This window comes from Rhinolophus ferrumequinum, chromosome 22, assembly GCF_004115265.2.
Source record: "Rhinolophus ferrumequinum isolate MPI-CBG mRhiFer1 chromosome 22, mRhiFer1_v1.p, whole genome shotgun sequence".
In the NCBI taxonomy this organism is placed as follows: Eukaryota; Metazoa; Chordata; class Mammalia; order Chiroptera; family Rhinolophidae; genus Rhinolophus; species Rhinolophus ferrumequinum.
Genome location: NC_046305.1, coordinates 31,615,817 through 31,636,087, shown reverse-complemented (window position 1 = coordinate 31,636,087; position 20,271 = coordinate 31,615,817). Strand labels below are relative to the sequence as shown.

The window sequence follows — 20,271 nt, the reverse complement described above, 5'->3', positions numbered from 1 at the left end:
GATTTGCAGGCCAGCTGCTTCCACCCTTCCTTCCACAGTTACTTAAGAAGTTGGTGACATAACTTGGCTTATTCTTACTGCCCATTGCCTAGCTCTCCAGTATTAGAACTAAATCAGATCATTTCAACAAAACAGTTGAATCACAGAATCTCAGAACTTTAAAGATGATGTAGTGCAAGCTCCTATTCAAAGTGTCTATTTTTATATCTATTTTTATATCTATCTGATTGAAGGTATCTTAGGGTAGAAGAACCACTTTAAAAGGCCATTGTTAAGATCTTCTATTCACTGGGGATGTCTCTTCTGTAAAACAGAAGTCTCCCCAACCTCTCTTTACCATTCCATTGGTCCTAGTTCCAACATCTCAATTAATCCAAAATAAGTCTACTCTCTCTTCCACTTAACAGTCCTTCCACATTTCCAAGGACATTTCAAAGCCATGATATCCTACAACTTATCTTTACTAGGCTGACCTTTGTGGGTCCTTTAATTGTTTGTTTGTTATAGGACAATAGTTACCTAATATAATCTCCCCTCTACAGTTATCTGGCAGTCGCTATACTAGCACATGCAAGTTTAGGGACTGCAGATGATGATGATCTTGGTCTAACCAGGAAAAATGTCATTTTGTTTGCTACTGTACCTTCCCTAATAGTCTAAATTTGAAACAGCTTCTTTTTTTAGCATATGTGACATGCTATTGGTGCAAGCTATATACCGTTTTCCCCCGAAAATAAGACCTAGCCGGACCATCAGCTCTAATGCCTCTTTTGGCACAAACATTAATATAACACCTGGTCTCATATAGACCCAGTCATATTGTGTTATATAAGACCGGGTGTTATGTTATGTTATGTTATGTTATGTTATGTTATGTTATATATGTATTATATTATATAATAATATAACATAACATAATATATGATATATCATGTTATGTTATATTATTTATTATATTATAGTAAATAAGACCAGGTCTTACATTAATTTTTGCTCCAAAAGACGCATTACAGCTGATGGGACCAGGCTAGGTCTTATTTAGGAAAACACGGTATAACCTAATAATACCCGATAATACCCTAAAGTCAAAAGAATCTTACTTTTCAATTTTTCAACTACACTATCCTCAAGGTTCAAGCATACATTTAAAACTCACAGGTAACTTACCTCTATTCTTCATTTGAAGTCTTATTTAGTTCCAATTAGAAAATCTTTTAAGGACAAAAGCTTACTACAAACAACTTAAATCGTTGCACAAGTATCAAGTAAAAGTGCTTTCCAAATACCAGTTTTTACTATATAAATGATAAAAATACTAAAAGTCCATACAAAATAATAATTATTGCAGTTGTTGATGTTACTATTATTATTATTATTTTGTTAGCCTTATTTAAAATGCACAAAGTGGCCTGGGAATTCACTCATGGAAAAAAAATTTTCTTATATTCAGAGTAAATGTAAGATCAATAAATGACATAGGATCACTATATCTATAAACAATTATTATTTCCTAAAATTTTTTCTATTTTTGTTTCCCTGTAACAGATTCACTTTAATTACATAAATTTATTTCATACCATTCGTTTATTTCATAAAATATAATAACACAGGAAGACATATCGAAAAGCAACCATCTCTAGAAAAAAAATTTCAGTTAATTTTTGGTCAACTGTATGAAATAAGGCAAAAAATGAGTTCTTTTTTAAAAATCCCAGCATGCACTTACTGATTTATTTATAAAGGAATAAAAGTCCAAACAGAAAACAGTATTCATCCACATGATTAAATATTCAACTTCCAATCCGTGCACCGCCAGCCACTTGCCAAGCCTGTGATTTCAGTGGCCAAGAGCAAAGAGCAGGTCATAGTATATTTACAAATGCATGTAAATGACCTGTTATCTTTCACTAGCTTGTATTATTTTCATAGTGCAATGATTACTTGTGACTCCTGTTCAGAGAGCATATTTCTAAACCGCAGCATGATGTTTAAATTCATATGGGTACTCAATTCTCCCAGAGTTAAGCAGTATTTTGTTAGTCAGTTTCCATGTCTTTTTAGCAAAAGTTTTAGGAAACAAAATGCTTGTATACCAAATACTGAAGACACAGTATAAAAAGTGTAAGTCTGTATTTTATAACTACCTACCTACACTCTTTAAAATACAAAAAAGACAAGAAATAAACAGTAAGAAATGCCAGTAAAACAGCCTATTGCTTCAGAAAAATAAAATGATTATAGATAATTTTCAGGATACATGAGCACTTTATTATAACATTAAACCAGCATAGTTTTTAAAACATTTATATTGTGCTATTTAGATTTATGACTTCAAATGAGTGATACAGAGAGATGCTTTGACATATCTGATTCTTGCAGAAGAAGTATTGCCAAATACATGTCTTATTGACCAGGTATCTTTGTGTGGGTCAACATAAGAAAATAGAAGAATATTATTAATACACATTTATATAAATTTTTTAAAAATCCTCCATATAGTCACAGATGTCCAGTAATATAATGATTTTAGTAATACCAACTAAGAAAAAAAGGCAGTGATGACATGTAAGTTTTAAAAGAAAGAAAAATGAAATGGTATACCATATCTATTACATAAAATTTATACTATCCTTGTTTACATATATCAATTATTTCTAAATATCTATTTTGGGCTTGTAGGTATACCTAGATTGAAAAATAATTCATTGTGAAGCCTAACAAACATGTACGGGATATAAAATTGCTAATTTACAAATGTATAATATGTAAAAAGGTATTTTAGATATAAAATTAATAGGTAGTACTGCCGGAGATTTGCTGTGAGTATCCTGTGTTAGCCCAGTCATGAAATTCTGATGAAGTCTCTGAGCAAACTTCCACACTGCTCTCACAACACCTACGTTTAATTATGCATGTACATGGAATTATACATGGAAATTGAACAGAAAAGAAATATTTTACCTGGATGTACGGGACTCTATACCTAGTTCTAGCTACACAGAGATTCAATCATAAATGATCTAGAAAGACCAAATATCAATAGCTACAGGGTCCTAAAGGTTTTTAAGTGAAAATTCAAGAATTGGGGTCATCTGTGTTTCTCAAAGTTTATGAATTCAAATTGACACACTAACACAGAACACCCAAGTAAAGTTACTACTTTTGTTAATAAGTAAGATAGCATATCACAAGAGGGACTCTGAATAAATTTTCAGTTGATCTTGAAAAATGAGAATTTTATGTTTAGATTTATGTCAAGCCTTAAGTAATTCCTCCCACTCTTGTCTGCTTGTTAGGCTGTTGTAAAACCCGGCACTCAACCAGTATAAAAAAGTAGGCATACAGCGCTGTGCAATGGTGAATTATAAAATATTTGTCACCAATCACTTTCCAATACAAAATGAGAATCAACAAATCTGTAAGAAAGAAAAATACGTAAGTTACTACACAGGAAAGAAAGTTGCATTTTTTTTATGTGTATTTAACTCTCTCTCCTGACAATTTGTCACAGTACACTCTGAGCCCACAGCACTTTGTTTATACCTCAGTTGTCCAATTACCCACTTTATCATAAAGTATCAGCTTCTGTATAACTGTCTCCCCCACTCTACTGTAACTCCTCCAGAATGAGGGACCAAGTGTGGGCATCTATCACAGTGACTGGCATGTAGCTATGTAATATATTTGTTGAAAGAATAAATGAATAACATGTTTCCAGGGTTAAGTAAAGCGAAAACTTTAGTGAATAAAAATAATTTTAAAATAAGTTTAAATTACTGATTTCCATCCAGTACAATAATTCAAATAGATGCGATGGTCACAGAAAAGGTAAATAATGCCCAACTCATTTGTAACACAAATTCAACAAAAAGTATTTAAAATTAAGAAGGATGTGATTAAATATTAATTCAAAATAGCAAAAGCGACCAAGAATAATGACTGTTTAAAAAGACACACCAAAGAAAGAGGTCAAGGCCATCAATTTTCTTTAAAAGATTCTGAATCTAAACACCATGATTCAGAAAATAATTTCGTTTAATAAAACAGAAACTTTTTCAAATGTTAACACAACTATTTTCTTTACCCAATGGTTAAGCATGAAATTTAGACATGGAAACAAACAACTATCACGTATGGAAACTAGGGGAAAACTGAGGTTTTTATGGGGTCAGAGATTATAAAGTATGAAATCTTTTATAAAAAATAAAAAAAGCTACTAATATAAAACTAGATGTAAATATTTATAAAGAGGAAAGAAATCATCAGACTTACAAATTTTAAAGAGAAATAAATAGCACAAATGTGGAAATCAAGAAAATATAACATATTAGTAATTAACTGCCTGGTACTCCTGTTTAGATACATTTTCCCTACACATTTTAGCTGTGTACTTTTTAGCCACCAATTATTATGATAATGATCTTTAATATTTTCCAAAGAGAGAATAAATAGAATTCACTTTTCATTCAGCTTAGTTTAGAAAAGTTCAGAACTCTTATTTTTAAGTGTTTTGGATCTTATCTTATTTGGGGAAACTTTTACCAAGTTTCTTTCCTACAAAATTTCTTGGGAGTGACGACTCTCTGAATTGACAATATTCATTAACCAGAGTGTAAGATATATTATAAATTTTGTGTTATCCTTGTCAATGACAGCATTATGTGCCAAATGAGCAAATTTTTTTCAATGTGTCTACAGGATTCACTCTTCTTTTAATTGGGCCATCAGATAATAGCCTATTCATTATTTCTCTTCAAAATTTATCTCTTCCTCTTAATGAATTACATGTTTTGGTATAATCTAGTATTTTGATCACTTCCTGATGGCAGAAAATTTTCGACTGAGTCCATTATCCATCTTTATCAATTTTGCTTCACATTCCATTATTTTTATTTGGATTTTCTTTCAGCTATTTATTAAATTTGAAAATTATAAAATAGGTCTCCCTATATAAATGCCCAAGTAAGAGATCTGTTAGTTTTCTCTTATTTTATGAAGACAGTCCAAAATATCTTTTCAAAAAGCAATTTAAATGGCATATGCTCAACTTAACTTCCCCTTTGTCTAGTTGTATCAAAGGCTATTCCAACCCTATCCAACACAAGGGGAAATGTGACAGAGGGAAATGTGGAGAAGAAAGAGTCTGTGACCTTAACTAATTATGGCTAAAATAGTTTGCTTTTGCAAATTTTACCAAAACAATACAAAACCATGGCCATGGGAACACATTTCAAAGTCAACTGAAGCTTAAACTTCATTAGTTTCACAGTAATTCCACCTGAGAGGCTCGTTAGGCCAAAATGAACCATCGCTATTAAAAACTGTCCAGGCCCCACTCTGCAGCTCTGATCTTCAACAAGAACCAGAGAGCCAACAAGAAAATGTTTCATGTTCTACCATCACAGCAAGCATTTATTCCCACAGTATGGGTCCTAAAAGCTACTTCTCAAATAAATAAACCAAAAGCATAGACTGTATATTCCTTGCATAATTCCATGAATAACTTAGAAACAGTGAACAACATATCACATACCAGAAATGAGGTAGCCTGAAGAAACAGCAATATTCACTTTTACAAGCGATGAATCACCCCTATAAATATTTTTAAAAAAGTATCTTTTTTAGCACATAGGTTATAGATGACAGCTACTTTTTTCTATTGAAATTTAAATATAATCAGAATGCTTTCCATAACGCTCAAATGGTAAATTGTCATTTGCATAAGGTACTGTATTAGCTATAATAATACTTGTACTTCTAATTGCATAAATAATAATTTCTTATATTTATTAGCTAAAAGTTTTAGGAAAATAGTTTTATCAAAAGACAACTTTTTATAAATGTGTTCTCATGTGATTTGTTTCAAATAGAATTCCAGATGTTGATATTTTTTTTATTCCCTATTCTGAATCAGAGACTCAAATAACCTCAAGAAATTGTCTAGCCTGCCCCTGATTTGAGGCCATATACTACTATCATCATCACTCTACTGCATACTGGAGGGACTTGCTTGTTTTCATACATCAGTACATGGTTGGAGCAAGACTGCTTAATCCTGATGTTTTGACCCCTCCACAAATCAAGATCCTACACTTTAGCCCTACTAATGCTCTTCACTCCAAGAAACAAATATAAATTATCAGTCCTTTATCATCTGATTTATGATGTGAACTACTGGTGAAATGAACAGAAAATAAAATTGATAACAGCTAAACAAATGAAAAGACTCAGCAGAAGTTATATCTTCTTTATAAATTCTGATCTGCAAATACGATCCTGGAAAATTGGACCTGGAACAAATAATGTCATCCAAAGAAAATGTAAAAATATCAAAAATTATAATAGGTAAAAGTTTGATATGGACAAAAACTGACCAATGAATCAAATCTTTGTTATAAAATTTACTTTCCAAAAGAACTGGTTCTGTTAACAATCATGTTAGTAAAATAAGAATATGAAAAGAACAAAGCTAAAAATTGTTTGGGTAGATTATATAAAAACTTGGTCGAGGAACTAAATTCACTAAATAGATTCACTTTGAAAAATATCTTCCCAATGAAAATTGATCAATACTGGTATAATTCTGATGGGCATTATTCCATATTTATGAATGAAAAACATCAAAACATTATGGCAGTCAAATAAAGATGGTCCAAGGCCTGGTTAAATTGCCCCACATTCCCATGCAGTGCTTTCTCAAAACATACCTCATTTCTCAAACAAAGATGAACCCAGGAAATACAGTTTGTAAAATTTCTGCCATTGGAATGACATTTAAATTTTTCAGAAAGAACCGTCTTACAAATTATCCTATTATTGATGAACACAGTTATTATTAGTACTTCAAATTTTATGTGGTACAAAATTCCCCTTACATGGACATCTGTAAGTCTCATTTTCTTATCTTTGATATCAAATGACGGGTCAAAATCAAACATAAATTGAAAGACTGAGTCTTAAGTAGATGTTATCCAAGTTGACTATCCTACCTCAATAATAACTCATTTTTGCTCAGTGGTTATCATAACTTGGTTTTACTAACACAGTATAAACATTTACATCATCGTATTTTCCCTGTTTTGGATAACAACAGCAATACTAAGGCAAAACAACCCTCATTATTTGCATTCAAATCTAAAATCATTTTAATGCACCTTGCTGAAATAAGTTTATATACAAGCATTTCAATAAATCATACACCATCAATGTTTTCTACTTTAAAGTGATGTTCTTATTAATAATTAATATTAAAATGTAAATCAAATTGAATATATTGGAAAGAAACAGCTTACCAAAGTGGATCAGCAATTGTAGCCTCATCAAACAAAAAAATGTAAAGGCCAAAAAACCCAACCAACAAAGAATGGCATGTAGATCCTACCCTGAAATGAAATGAAATGAAATGCACACAAGGATTTCAGATTCTTTGCAATAAACTTTAATTCTGACAAAATGTCTAACATTCTGAAGAAGTTAAATCTGGAAGCATTTAAATATAGGTATAGAGCATATCTGAGAATATGTATAATATGAAATTGCCATTTAGAAATCCAAGGGCCACAAGTTTACTTTGGAATTAATAATAAGAAAAATACCCAGGTCTACAATTTCCTGCTAGAAAATTGGTGAATCATTTTTGGTTTAAAATTCTAAAGCAGAAGCATATCTCATGATGGAGTTGAGCTTTGTGCAAACAGATGGTGACTGGTAAGCCCATCACCCTACACTCTGCTCGGATGGAGCTCCCTCCCCAGCAGCATCACTGAGGGATTTGGTTCCTGCTCCAATCAGAAATGACTTCCAAATCTTCGGACCTCAACCAACTCCATATCCTGAATCAGAATTGGAACAGACCATGAAATACACATTCACCTGAATTATTGCACTCGATTCTTGTAACAAATCTATGACAAAGCTAGGGCAATTATTATTAGTTTCTCTTTATCATTAATATAAAAGCACTTCTAAATAGAAAAACTGAGGACCATAAATTTACACAGGAAATCTATCTGTTTTTAAAAGAAATGCTCAAGTGAAAGCAAAAGGTTCACAACATCCAGGGCAAATTTTCTTTTATGGAAGGAATAAGAATTAGATGAAAAATATCAGTTTCTATGAACAACGCTTGCTAATAATTTAATGATTCAATCAATATCCAAGCTCTGTGATATTACCTAAAGAACGGTATACAGGATACTCTATATTTATTCACACACGAAAAGTATACAAGTAATGAAGTTTCTTTTTTCTTCATTAGAATAAAGGAATAGCAAGTTTTCTCTTTAGAAATTAATGCTGTGTAATGAATTTCTCTCTATAATATGATACCAAATCTTTAAAAGTGAAATGTATCAACTAATATAAAGTTTGATATTAGAAAATCTTATTGTAACTTGAAATATCAATGCACTTGATCTAATAGATAATGTGGTCTTAAATAGCTATGTCAAGTTCAATCAAATCATATTTTAAATGATCAAAGATTCACGCTAATATAAAGGCATCGACAACGAATCCTTTGTAATACAAAAAAATCACTTTGAAGTGTGAATAATTAACCCAATTTATCTGGTTTACAAGCCTGGAATTTTCATGCCAAGTACCCCTGTATCCCATTTGAATACATATGGGATAAAAGTGCAAGATCCTTTATCTCAAAGAGAATAGTCCATCTAAATAATGATATAACCAGTTGTGTGTTGTCATTCAAAAATTCTTTGAAAAGAAAAAACATAACCTCTCACAAACCTGTTTTAGTGTTTAATAACCTTACATCAAAAAGCTTCCTTTTGGAAAAAATCTAACTTTTTGTTCCTCATGCTCAGGCCTCAAATTCCCTTCTCTGTTGAGACGTTATATGGTTAATGGAAAGAATTACAACCCTCGGAGATGGAAATGGCATATAATTCACAAGAGAAAAGTTAAATATACTTGGATCAAATAGCTCCAACTACCATGAAGAGGAGAAGCAAACACTCTGTGCTTACATATTATTCTGTATTAAAAGTCTATTTGTTTAGCAACTTCTGTTAGTAAAAATTCCATCTTTTGTTCTTTAAAATCAGGTTCCTGACAAAGCGAAATATAGATGCCTTAGTGCCTAAAAAAAAAACTATGATGCTACCTAAGATAAAATACTTTAATTTTTTTTCCAAAAGAGGGTTAAAAAATGTTTGTGCTTATAAAAAGATAGTGCTTTATTTTTAAGGAAATAATGACCATTTTAGAATAGCAATTTAAAGTTGCTGATTTAATCATTCACAAGTAGTATGAGTATTACCAATAAAAAATTAGATAGTTCAAACAGACAAAACAGTTTAATTTTGGAAAAGTTGATTTAAAAATTAAGAGTATTTCAACACAATAGAGACTTCCTATACCGTAGGAAAGCAAGTAGATATAAGAAAAAAATTTAATTATGATATAAATAACACCTATAAGTATATATGTTTCCAGAAAAGGAACCATTAAGTATAGCAATTTCTCACTTATAATTAATTAAACTGCTATCTCTCAGGTATGAATTTTCCAGTGAGTTTTTTTCTTCCTGTCCTTTTTCTACTAGATGACTTGGACTACTCATTATTCAGAGACCTTCCTGATTGCTAGGAAGAATTATATGTGTTATGCTGATCTGTTTAAAGAATGGAGGCTGGATTTCAAGACAGGTATGTGTACTTTGCTCAAAAAGCAGCAAGTTTTTTTTCCTTCTTTGCACGCACCACCTCACAGCTTAAGTCCCATGTAAACCCAGCTGATATGAGAAATAGGAGTAAATTTGAGGGACAGAAAAGGAGAGCAAGAACACCACTGGAATAGTGTAATGAATCTTATATAATCCCAGACTCCTTTTTCAAATGGGAACTCAGTTTCCCAAATGGAGATTCCATGCATTACAGAATAGCAGTGATAAGACAAAATAATGCAAAGTATTTTTTAGTTTCATCATTTCATTTCATTTTCTTCTTTGCTCCTATTTCTCTGTGCCCTCTCTATTTCTTTGGCTTGCAACTCTTCAAGATTCAAATGCCTTTACCTCCTCGAACCACAGTGAAAATAGTTCAAACTTTAGCCACAGAAAATGTACTTCCCCCTGTCCCTTCCTTCTCTTTCCCACTAGTCTATCTATCTTCATATTAGAAAGGTTTTTTAAAAATAATATTTAGTACCTTTATATCCGACATTTGATCTTTGTGCTATTCTTAAGACAAATCATGCCTCTTATTTTTCAAATATACACGGAGAAAGAATTCTCACTTTTTGGATGAAAAGAGCTGTATCATGTATGAACCAGACAAATCAGTGTAAAGTGCTGAAGAAAACAACTAATGTCTTATTCACAGTCTGAATTAAAAAAGTAGATGCTTGCAAAACAATTTGGCGCAAAAAAAAGGGGGGGGGTGGATTTCAGGTTAAATATGACCATGCTCAAATAAATACTTAGACTTTGACAAAAGGTCTTTAATTTTAAAAGAAAATTTCAATGAAAACTGATTATAGTAATTTTAGAGACCTGCTGAATTCATTTTATAGTTAACATTAACTTTAAATAATGACAACAAAAAGTATTCCCATAGCTGTTCCAATTCACTGAGGTTGGAAAATGCACAGCGATGTCTGGGCACCTGAAAGGCTCTAAAGATAGTGAGGCAGTCATCAGAGTCATTTTGTGTTTGAAATCCTGTGAGAGATTAAGGAGTTGCAAACACACAAAAATGTGCAAACCAACTAATTAAAAGTATCACAGTCTTCTATATCGTTTCATGTCTTACTCATTTTCTATTTTTAAAAAAATCTAAGAAGCAATTTTTACCTTAGGGTTGTATAATAAAAAAATAGATTCTGGAAGGCTCTGAATTGTAATGAAAAGTTCATTAAAAGAGGGACACAGATGGGCTAATCGTACACCATGTTCTCCGGTATGTGGCGTTTAACTGCTCGGGTTAGGCTAAGCCAGCCAATGCTATATATATAGGCTACTCAGAGCCCCAACTAATGTTTACATCTGTTATCATTTCCAAAGACCATGTATTTGTTGTCATAAATATTGCAGAAAAGAATGCAAAACAGCACTCTTCCACAGTCAGCTAAAATCTACTTAACCTTCCCACACTTCCCTAGAAAGTGGAATAACTTTTTCCTACCATCTTTCAATATAAAGCTTTTAAATTTTTCTTGTGTGAGATTTATATATTTGTCTTTTCTTTCATTGCTAAGGTCAAATAAAAAAATTGATCTTAGATTTTGTAAGGTCCTAAATGAAAAACTTTTGGGAAGTATTTTAAATCATTTAATTTCATAAAACTAGCTTTTTAAAAAATCAATTACATTTTCATAAGTTTTACCTTGAGTTCCATTCAATCTTCTTTTCGAAGCTGAGATTGTTAAAACCTGGAGAAACTTTTGCTGAAAACCAGTAACTTATAAAGTGGAAAAGAAGCTGAAAGGTGAAAAAGCTGGTAAAAACAGTGCTGATGACCAGTTTGGTATTGGTGTCCATATTTCTTCAACCTGTTAAGAGAAATAAGGGCTATAAATTGCTTTAAATTGCTCATGATAAGCTTAAATTAATTTTTTTATATTAAAAGAGTGTGGTTGTATTTTTACTAATTTATTTTAATTTAGCACAAATGTAAGAATACAAAGAAACTATAAGAATTTTGAGCCTGTAGCAATGATTTGTCATATATCTTATATTTGTATTTAAAATAAAAGAGGAAAAAATCTATTATCTTAAAGATCTCAATGTTATAAATTTCAGGAGACAAATTTAACATTATGCTATTCAAAATGATCTGAATCTTAAGAGTTTAACATTATGAGGGAATTTCAAGTGCTGTAACTGCAGGTATTCTTTTAGTAATATTTTTAATTAAACTAAGGCCAAATTACTTGATTTCTCTATGACTCAACTTCTTCATTTATAAAATGAGAGTTGGTTAGATAATTTCTGAGAAACAATTAAGCAATAATAGAACTAACATTATCTGCAATAGCAAAACACAGTAATTACATAATAAAAACTAATTGTACAGTGGAACAAACATTAAAATTTAAATCTTAAGAAGAATAATACCATCTTGGAAAATAACCGCACTACTGTTCTGTTACTGTTTAAATCAGTATTTAATTTTAAAACAATATTCTGTAATCACACATATCCTTGGACCAAAACTCCTCCATGGATTTTTATCTCAAAAATAAAAGATTTTTATAAATGAGCTTCAGGTTTTAAGGATAGAGTTAGCAAATAGTAATATGCATATATGTACATTCACAGTATGTTTTCTGTCTTATTGAGCTGAACTTTATTTTGCTCCTAAAAATCTTAGGAACATTTAGGCCAAAAAAGGACACTAAAGCATTTGCTCATATCCAGCAAATATAGCATTTCTATGGCTTCTTCTTTGATAGAGCTAATCCTCAAATGAAAAGGAAATGAATCAATAGATATTTCCAGCTTCCCAATGTGAAAAATAAGGTCACCTACTGAAGCCAATTCACTAGAAAAACAGCCAAGTCACTGGCTGTACAAGGGATACCCTCACTTCATTCCCTTCCAACCAGGATATCATATTAAGAATCAGTCCCCCACAGGGGCCCTTCTGAAAGAATTTATGTGTCTGTAATGAATTCGTTCCTCATTCTTTTTTTCTGGTGTGTGTGCTCAGCAAAAAATATTGATATTACAATTCTTCTCTGTGAGATTCCATTAACTTTACTGCTCGTTTACTTTTTTCTTAATTTAACATGTGTTTATTGGGCTTTAAAATTTTTAATCTGTGGTCTTTTAGTTTAATATTAACCAAATATTACATAAAAGTAAGTTTTGTACATAAATTAAACATCATTATGATTTTCTAAGTGAGATGGAAAAGTGATGTTTTTCTAGGATTAAAGCAAATAGGGGTCAAATAATAGATAGGATGGATAGATAGATAGAAAAATAAAGCAAGCAAGCAAACAAATAGGGATCTGGAGACAATGTAGTAGAGAATCTAACCTTATATACAGGGGGTGCCAAAAAATGTATACAAGTGGACACTTTGGTCAAAGTTGCTCAAGCAGTAGTTTGCCATCATCAGAAGTGTCTGGACACTGATAGTAACCACTTTGAGAACCTCTTGTAATTGCAGAAGTCAAACGTGACTTGTATTCATCTTTTGTTATCAGTATATATTGAGTATTACAATTCTAATACAGTTTTCCTTCCTTAAAATGTGTATACATTTTTTTGGCACCCTCTGTATGGTTAGATGAATAACATGAATAATCTTAAATATGATGACAGTTTGCCCTGGAGGGGTTGGCATGTTTCCTGCGGGTCCTGGAGGGTGGCCGGGCATGAGCTGTTCATTTACTTTTGTTAAAATTCAACATACATAATAAAGCATTTATTTTATGAATGGTTGCTAAAAGTTCTGTCATAAAACTCAGTAGGAATTATGCAACATTAACGATTTTATAAATTGTTAATTTAACCAATACATTTAAAAAAGCACACCACTAAAAAATTTATTATTTCTTTTAAAAAGCTAGTTTTTACTAAGTCTTTGTTAATACTGGATATCTGATGTTTTCAACAGACTTACTGTCAGTTACCTGGAGTCTATCAGGTATATGTTGAGAGTTTTCTTTTGCAAAAAAATGTTCCATTTAAAACTAAAGAGCTCCATATAGTCAAGTTGTGGCTTCCATTAAAGGCTCAACAGGCAGAAGTTAATTAAATCATTCTACTCCCAGCTTTGCTTCTTATTAAGCAGCTGCTTGCTTCATCAGTCATGCTAAATCAAATACTATCCTAGGGATATTTTACAAATTTCCTCAGAAAACCCAGGCTTCTGGTAGGTAGCAATTGTCCCTGTTCATTCACTGAATCATGCAAGATGGTAAAATATGTAAAACCAAACAATGATCATGACTCACATAGCTTAAGGGCCTTTCAGAGTCTGGTAATTATTAAGTACAGGAACACACAGTAAAAGTAGAAAAGTATTAGATCTAGTTCATATACCTCCACATGTGGCTAGTAGTTAGCAGAGGCTAGGATACTGTCCCAGAAAGGCTGAGCCGAACTTAAGAGGAAAATATTTCAGTGGCAATTTACAAGGCGAGTGTCTAGACATGAACCTTCAAAAGAATTGGCCCTTCTTGATTCAAAAGAATTGTGGACACCAAAGAAACTCTTCCAGAGACCTCTTGAATACACCAGAGACCTCTTGAATACACCGTTTGTACATCCCCCAAGATTGTTTCCATAGACTTGAATTCAAGCTGGTTTCTTAGTAAAGAAGAACATAAAAAGGTCTGAAGTACACCTCTCCACCATCAGCTTATGAGACCCCTCCTCCAGCAGGAGGATTCTCCCAGAGGCAGGGCCACCAGAAATAGCACAGCCAGGCTAATTCAGTCTTCCTTCAACCAACAGTTCATCCAACATCTGTCACATGTACACCATGAGCCAAGTGCTATGCAGAGACTCAGCATATAAAATGAGAGACGTGCCTGACCACTGCAATGTACACCTGAAGCTGACGCTGAATAATAATGAATGTCAACTATAATTTTATAGTTGACACACACACACACATCACACACACACACACAGAGGATATGGAGTACAGCATAAGGAATAGTCTGTGGAACTATAACAGCTATACACGATGTCAGAGGAGTAGTAGGTTGGGGGAGGAGGGTTATCACTTTGTGAGAGATATAAATGTCTAACGATTACATTGTATTGTACACCTGAAACGAATAAAAAAATAAAAATAAAAAAATAATATAAAATAAAATAAAATGAAGGACGTGCTTATGAACCAGTAGCGAAGCAAAGAAACAGATCACCACTATATATAAAGTGGTAAATTCAGGGTGCCAAAGGGCACTCCCTGCTTTCCAGGGAGTAAACACCTAGCAGAGAGGACACACAAACAATGAGGAGATACTGAAGGTATTCAAGGTGAACCAAGAGGACATCTTTTTGAGCTGAAGCCCGAAGGACTCAGTTCCACCAGCTGAGTCTAGAACTACCAACCTGGGAACACAACTATGACTCTCATTTCCCTGTGCTTGTTACTCCTTTGTCAGGACAGGGATTCCTTAGGGAGCATGTCAGAATCACTAATGTCAGTTCCATACATACGCACAACTGTATCCCTTCATGTTCTATAGTTTCAGGTGAGAACTACGCTGTCCTGTTTAGCAGTAAAAGACCTTTAAAAGAGGGGAAAGTCTTGTGTGGTTTGTTGTCTTTAAGGGCAGCAAGAAAGTGAAAAGTTGGGAAGAATGTCCTACTCATGCTTAGCACTCCTTTCCCATGCCTAGTAAGATCCCTTTCCTACTCCCCACATTGACTGCAAACACTCACAACTCTCAAAGTTCCAGTGCCCTCTCCCTTACAATAGAGATTTCTTCCCTTCGCATCAAAATATGGAGGCTATCGGCCATGAATGCTCTCAACGTGGCAATGTTGACTACCCACTGCCACCCTGACCCAGAACCTCTTCTCTGAACACTATGGGCTCTGCCTGGGCATGTGCCACACACCTTCAACACAGCTTCAGTCATATGCAACCGGATCCCACCTCCCCCAGCACATAGTCCGGACAGTCAGCTACCCTCTGGATGGCTCCATATGGGCATCCTGGAGGCCCTACAGGCTCTACATGACCCAAGCCAGTCCTTTCCCCAGGGCTCCATATCACAGAGAATGACACTATCATCCACAACACTTCCCCATCTTCCAGTCTAGAACAATCAGTCAACCTGGACTCCTTTCCATCCCTCACTCCCACTGCCAAATCCTGTGGACTGAAGAATCCCAAATGAAGGATAACTTGAATACAAGGAAATTCTGAAGTTTCTCATGATAGCCTTAAGGGATAATACAAAGAATGTGACTGGATAACAAAATTAGGTAAATTCAGAGCTTGTTGGGAAACTAAAAGCGGCATGTAGATCAATGATCTAAAGTAGACTTCAGAATATTTCCTGCTGTCCCATAAGGTCCTCTGTTTTTGGTCTGCTTCAGTAATATTTTTATAAATATTTATATTGTTACTCAATCTACGTAAAACAGAGCTGGGAAAGACAGGTAGTGTAATAGGTTAACAGAATCAGATTTAAAATTACCTTCATTAGCTGAAATAATGCATCCCAATCAGAAAGATATAATAGAAAACAAATTTTAAAGTCAATATCCAAGTAAAGGACTTACATAATAGCCACATAACACACACACACACACACACACACACACACACACACACACATACACACACACACGGGAAACCTTAGTGTGTGGAAGTGTACCTTTGGATCACGGCACATATCAGTCCCACTTTCCTCTAAATTAATCATATACCAAAGCACCTTTAGAGTACTATAACTAAGATGGTGATTTTTAGAAACCATATCATATTGTATTGTTAGCTTGGGAACAAGATTACTTAGAGAGGACTTGAGAGCATTCTTCTAACATCTAAAGACCTGTTTATGGAAAAGTGAAAGAGGGAACTTAATTCTGCATTCCCCAAAATGGCACAAATGGGCAAAATTACAGGGAGGAAAGAGTTCAGCTTAATTTAAGGAATACCCTCCTAATAATTTACAAATATCCAGCATCTACCACAGAAGTGGTAAAGGAACACTAGAAGGGTGGTCCACACAGGGGGTGGTGCTGATCTACATTCAGAGTAAGACTCTGAGATTCTAGGACTGACCTTAATTTTGGTATCTCAAGAGGCAATTTTGTGTTAAATACTACATTTAGCTTCTCAACAGTCTGTCCTTTATGCTTAAAAAAATCAAAATTGCACATGTAGAAAACATTAAGTAACTATAACATGGTGGGAAATACACAGGCTTAGTCACAGTCTTGATTTTGAATCTCAGTTCCACCACTTGCTGGCTGTGTGACATGGACTAATAAGTTACCTTAACTGAACCCAGTTTTCTCACCTGCTGAATGGAGAGAACAGTACAAACATGTCATGGTGGTCACAGGAAATAACCTATATAATGTGTTGGGCCCTTAGAACAGTAACTATCATAAGATGTGCACTCAGTAAGTTTCTGCTTCCACAATCATCCATCTCCAGCAGCATACAGGACATGTGATTTCTGGGTCTGTCATCACTCTAGCCAAGGGGAACAAAATCATTCTCTGGTCACTAGTCCCTAAGCCCCTAACTAATCTTTGTTTACATTAGTCAACATTCAAATGTTGGCAGCCCCCATTGCAGAAATCTATCCTCTACCATCCCTGTCATCATCCCAAGTTCCTTCCCAGCCACTGGACCCAGCCCATCACCCCCTCCACCTCCAAACCTTCCACTAGGTCCCCTGGAATTGCTGTTCCACACCCAGTAAACAGTACTCCATCCTTGGTGTCTCCCCTGTGTGCTCTAAAGACACCCCTCTTCTGCAACCCTCTCAGGCAGTGGCTCCTAGTCCCTCACACTTGAGAGTCAGGAGGTGGTCCTATATCCTCTTCGCTCCTCAGGGTCTCCTTCAGGCCTTACACCTCCATTCCCTCGCCCCCAGTAATGTTTTTGCCTGCTATTCAGTTATACCACCCTCTTCCTCTTTTCACTGGTATCATATTCAACTTCTCAAACACATCTTCCCACCCAAAGACTTTGACCCTCATTCACTGATGTCCTCAAGCTTTGCCATCATCCTGAGTGATTTCCTACCTATGTAGAAGGCCCAGGTTTCCTTACAACTCAGTCCTTTTATCTTGATCTGGAACGGCTCCTCTTCCATGTCACCCTCAACCACCCATGGACCTTTACTCACTCATCATTTGTCTGCCTCCAAAATAACATTTCAAGTATTCCCTTTGTTGACCTTTCCTTCAAGTGTGCTCAGTATTACATCATTCTCAAGTCCACTGACCTCTCAGCTTTTTCCCAATTCATTAGCCCTTTCCTCTTTTTTGCTTCCCTCTTAATCAGCTTAAATCCTAGAGGCCATCATTTCAACAACACTCTTAGTACTAACACCCTACGTTCCCTTTTCCACTGCCAAGAGCTGGCAAAACACCAACCCCGGATATGCCCAACTATTTACTCAGCAACGAGCCCTGAACAATCAGAGCACTGTTGGAAAAAGTCATGGACCAGAAGAGGGAGTTTGGCGAGTGTGAAATTACAGAGGGATCACACAGTGCTCAACACTGCCCTGTATTTTCTACATCCTTGCAGAGTCCACCAGTCCTTTCACGCTCTATGATTAATTTCCCAGATTGTCCCTAACTTTTTGAAACTCCAACCATCCACCCCCATTCTCCACAGAACCCCACTTACAAAAAAGTAGAAGGCAACACATGAAAATTCTCAATATCACACTGTCAACCACAGACGACCTGCACCTTCAAGCATCTGCTGTCCCACTCAGACAACCTCTCACCCATCATTTTTGGATCCTTTAGAAATCTTTTGCTCCCCATTATCCCTTATTGTCTCCTGACCTAGATTTTCTATTTGCTTTTAAACAGCCTAAGTTCCCCAGTAAAAACAAAATCAAGAGAGCCACCACGTCTTCTTCAAGAGTATAGTTTGCTCTCTTTGCCCTCTCTCCCTCTGTCTCTCTTTCTCTCTCCAGCCCACCCTCTTTAAGGAAAAAGTTCCTATGGTTTATCCATACCGTCATCATTTCTCACCTCTCTCATTCTTCAGCCCACTGCATTCTTGTCCCCACTCTCCATCACTCCCCTGAAATAGCTACTGCTAAAGTCAGCAATGACCTCTATGTGTGTCTTCATGTTACCTCACCTCTCGCAATATGGGGTACTACTGACCCTTTTCTCCTCGGAGCAGTTTCTTCCTTGTGCCTCCATGACACCATACTACGTCCTCTGCCCGCCACTGAATAACAGAATTCCCTAAGGCTTGGTCCCAGACCCTCTTCACCCTTGTTCCCTGTGTGATTTCACCTATACCTGTGGCTTCAGTTACCACTTATATGCAGAACCATCTCAAGTTTAAATCGCCATCCCAGATCTCCCCTCTGAGCTCCTGACATGTACAGCCAACTGCCTACTTGTCAGTACTACCCAGCATTTCAAAAGCATCTCAGACCAAACTCATGATCTGACCCCTAAACTTGGACTTTGCTTGCGGCACTCCAGCTAATGCCTTCTTTCTGTTCCTTAAAGATGCCATGTTCCCTCCGTCTACAAGGCCTTTGCATAGCCTGTTCCCCCACTCTTACCCCTGTCCCTCCACGTCTCACTTCTCACTTCCTCAGGGAAGCCTATGCTCTGAGCTCCATCGACAGGTCAATTCTCCCCTCCCCCTTATCAGTGCTCATAGTATTGTGTCCCCCTCCTTTACAGCTGAAATTTAACTAGATGGCTCCTCTAGCCTTTGGGTGCTGAGCACACAATGGAGTATACAGATATAGTACTATAAAGTTGTACACCTGAAATTTATATAATGTTTTAACCAATGTTACCCCAATACATTTAATTTTAAAATAAAATAAAAAACAAAGGCATTTTTAAATTAAAAAAATAAATGGATAAGACCTTCCCCCAGTGGAACGTGAGCACCACGAGGATAGGGAGATTTCCCTTTCTCCATGTGTCCCATATGTAACACAGTGCCTGCATACAGTATATATGCTCATTAAACATCTATGAAACAAAATAGTGACAGTAATAGACATTCATATTCTTACATGTGCTTTCCATTCAACTAGTATCTCATCAGTTACGGGTCCCTCATCTTACCAGTATAATCCGAATATTGGAATAAAGAATTTTCTAAATTGACAACCCTAGTATTACAGCATTGTGGATAAAAAGGGGGTTCTGTGGAAATAACCTGACAGGATAATCTGACCATAGATTCCTAACTGGCAGGTTATGGTGGGTAGTCAAGCCCCAGGGATGTAACTTTTTTAGTAAAACATTTATCTTTGCCTTAAGCATGCCCTGTCCATTATTTCTGTGCATCCAGGTTAACACACTTAACCACCATCCAGGGGGCACATAATCTTGTTAACTATCCTATAATCCAATTCCTACCTGGCTTTCTCCCACCTCCATGTAATCTTCCTTACTTTCCCTCCTTAATTTCAAATGTTTAAAAGAAACTGCAAACTGTCATTCACCAGAGCATTTGAAAGTTTGCTTCCTGGCAATTGTCATCAGTTTGGCTCAAATAAAACCTTATAAAAGTTCTTTATAGGTTTGGACATTCCTATGTTAACAGCATGAAAACATACTGACTTCAAGAAAATTCTTACCTCCAAATGTCCCAA

At 35.0% G+C, this 20,271-nt stretch overlaps 1 protein-coding gene across 1 annotated transcript in view; it reads right to left on the bottom strand.

Moving 5' to 3' along the window:
- Window positions 1–20,271, bottom strand: part of TLCD4 (TLC domain containing 4) — a 64,916-nt gene that overhangs the window by 33,117 nt on the left and 11,528 nt on the right. The window contains 4 exon segments of the mRNA XM_033092317.1: window positions 3,322–3,416; window positions 5,534–5,592; window positions 7,293–7,382; window positions 11,346–11,511. Of these exon segments, the coding sequence (XP_032948208.1) occupies window positions 3,322–3,416; window positions 5,534–5,592; window positions 7,293–7,382; window positions 11,346–11,500 (399 nt within the window). The 5' untranslated portion in view covers window positions 11,501–11,511.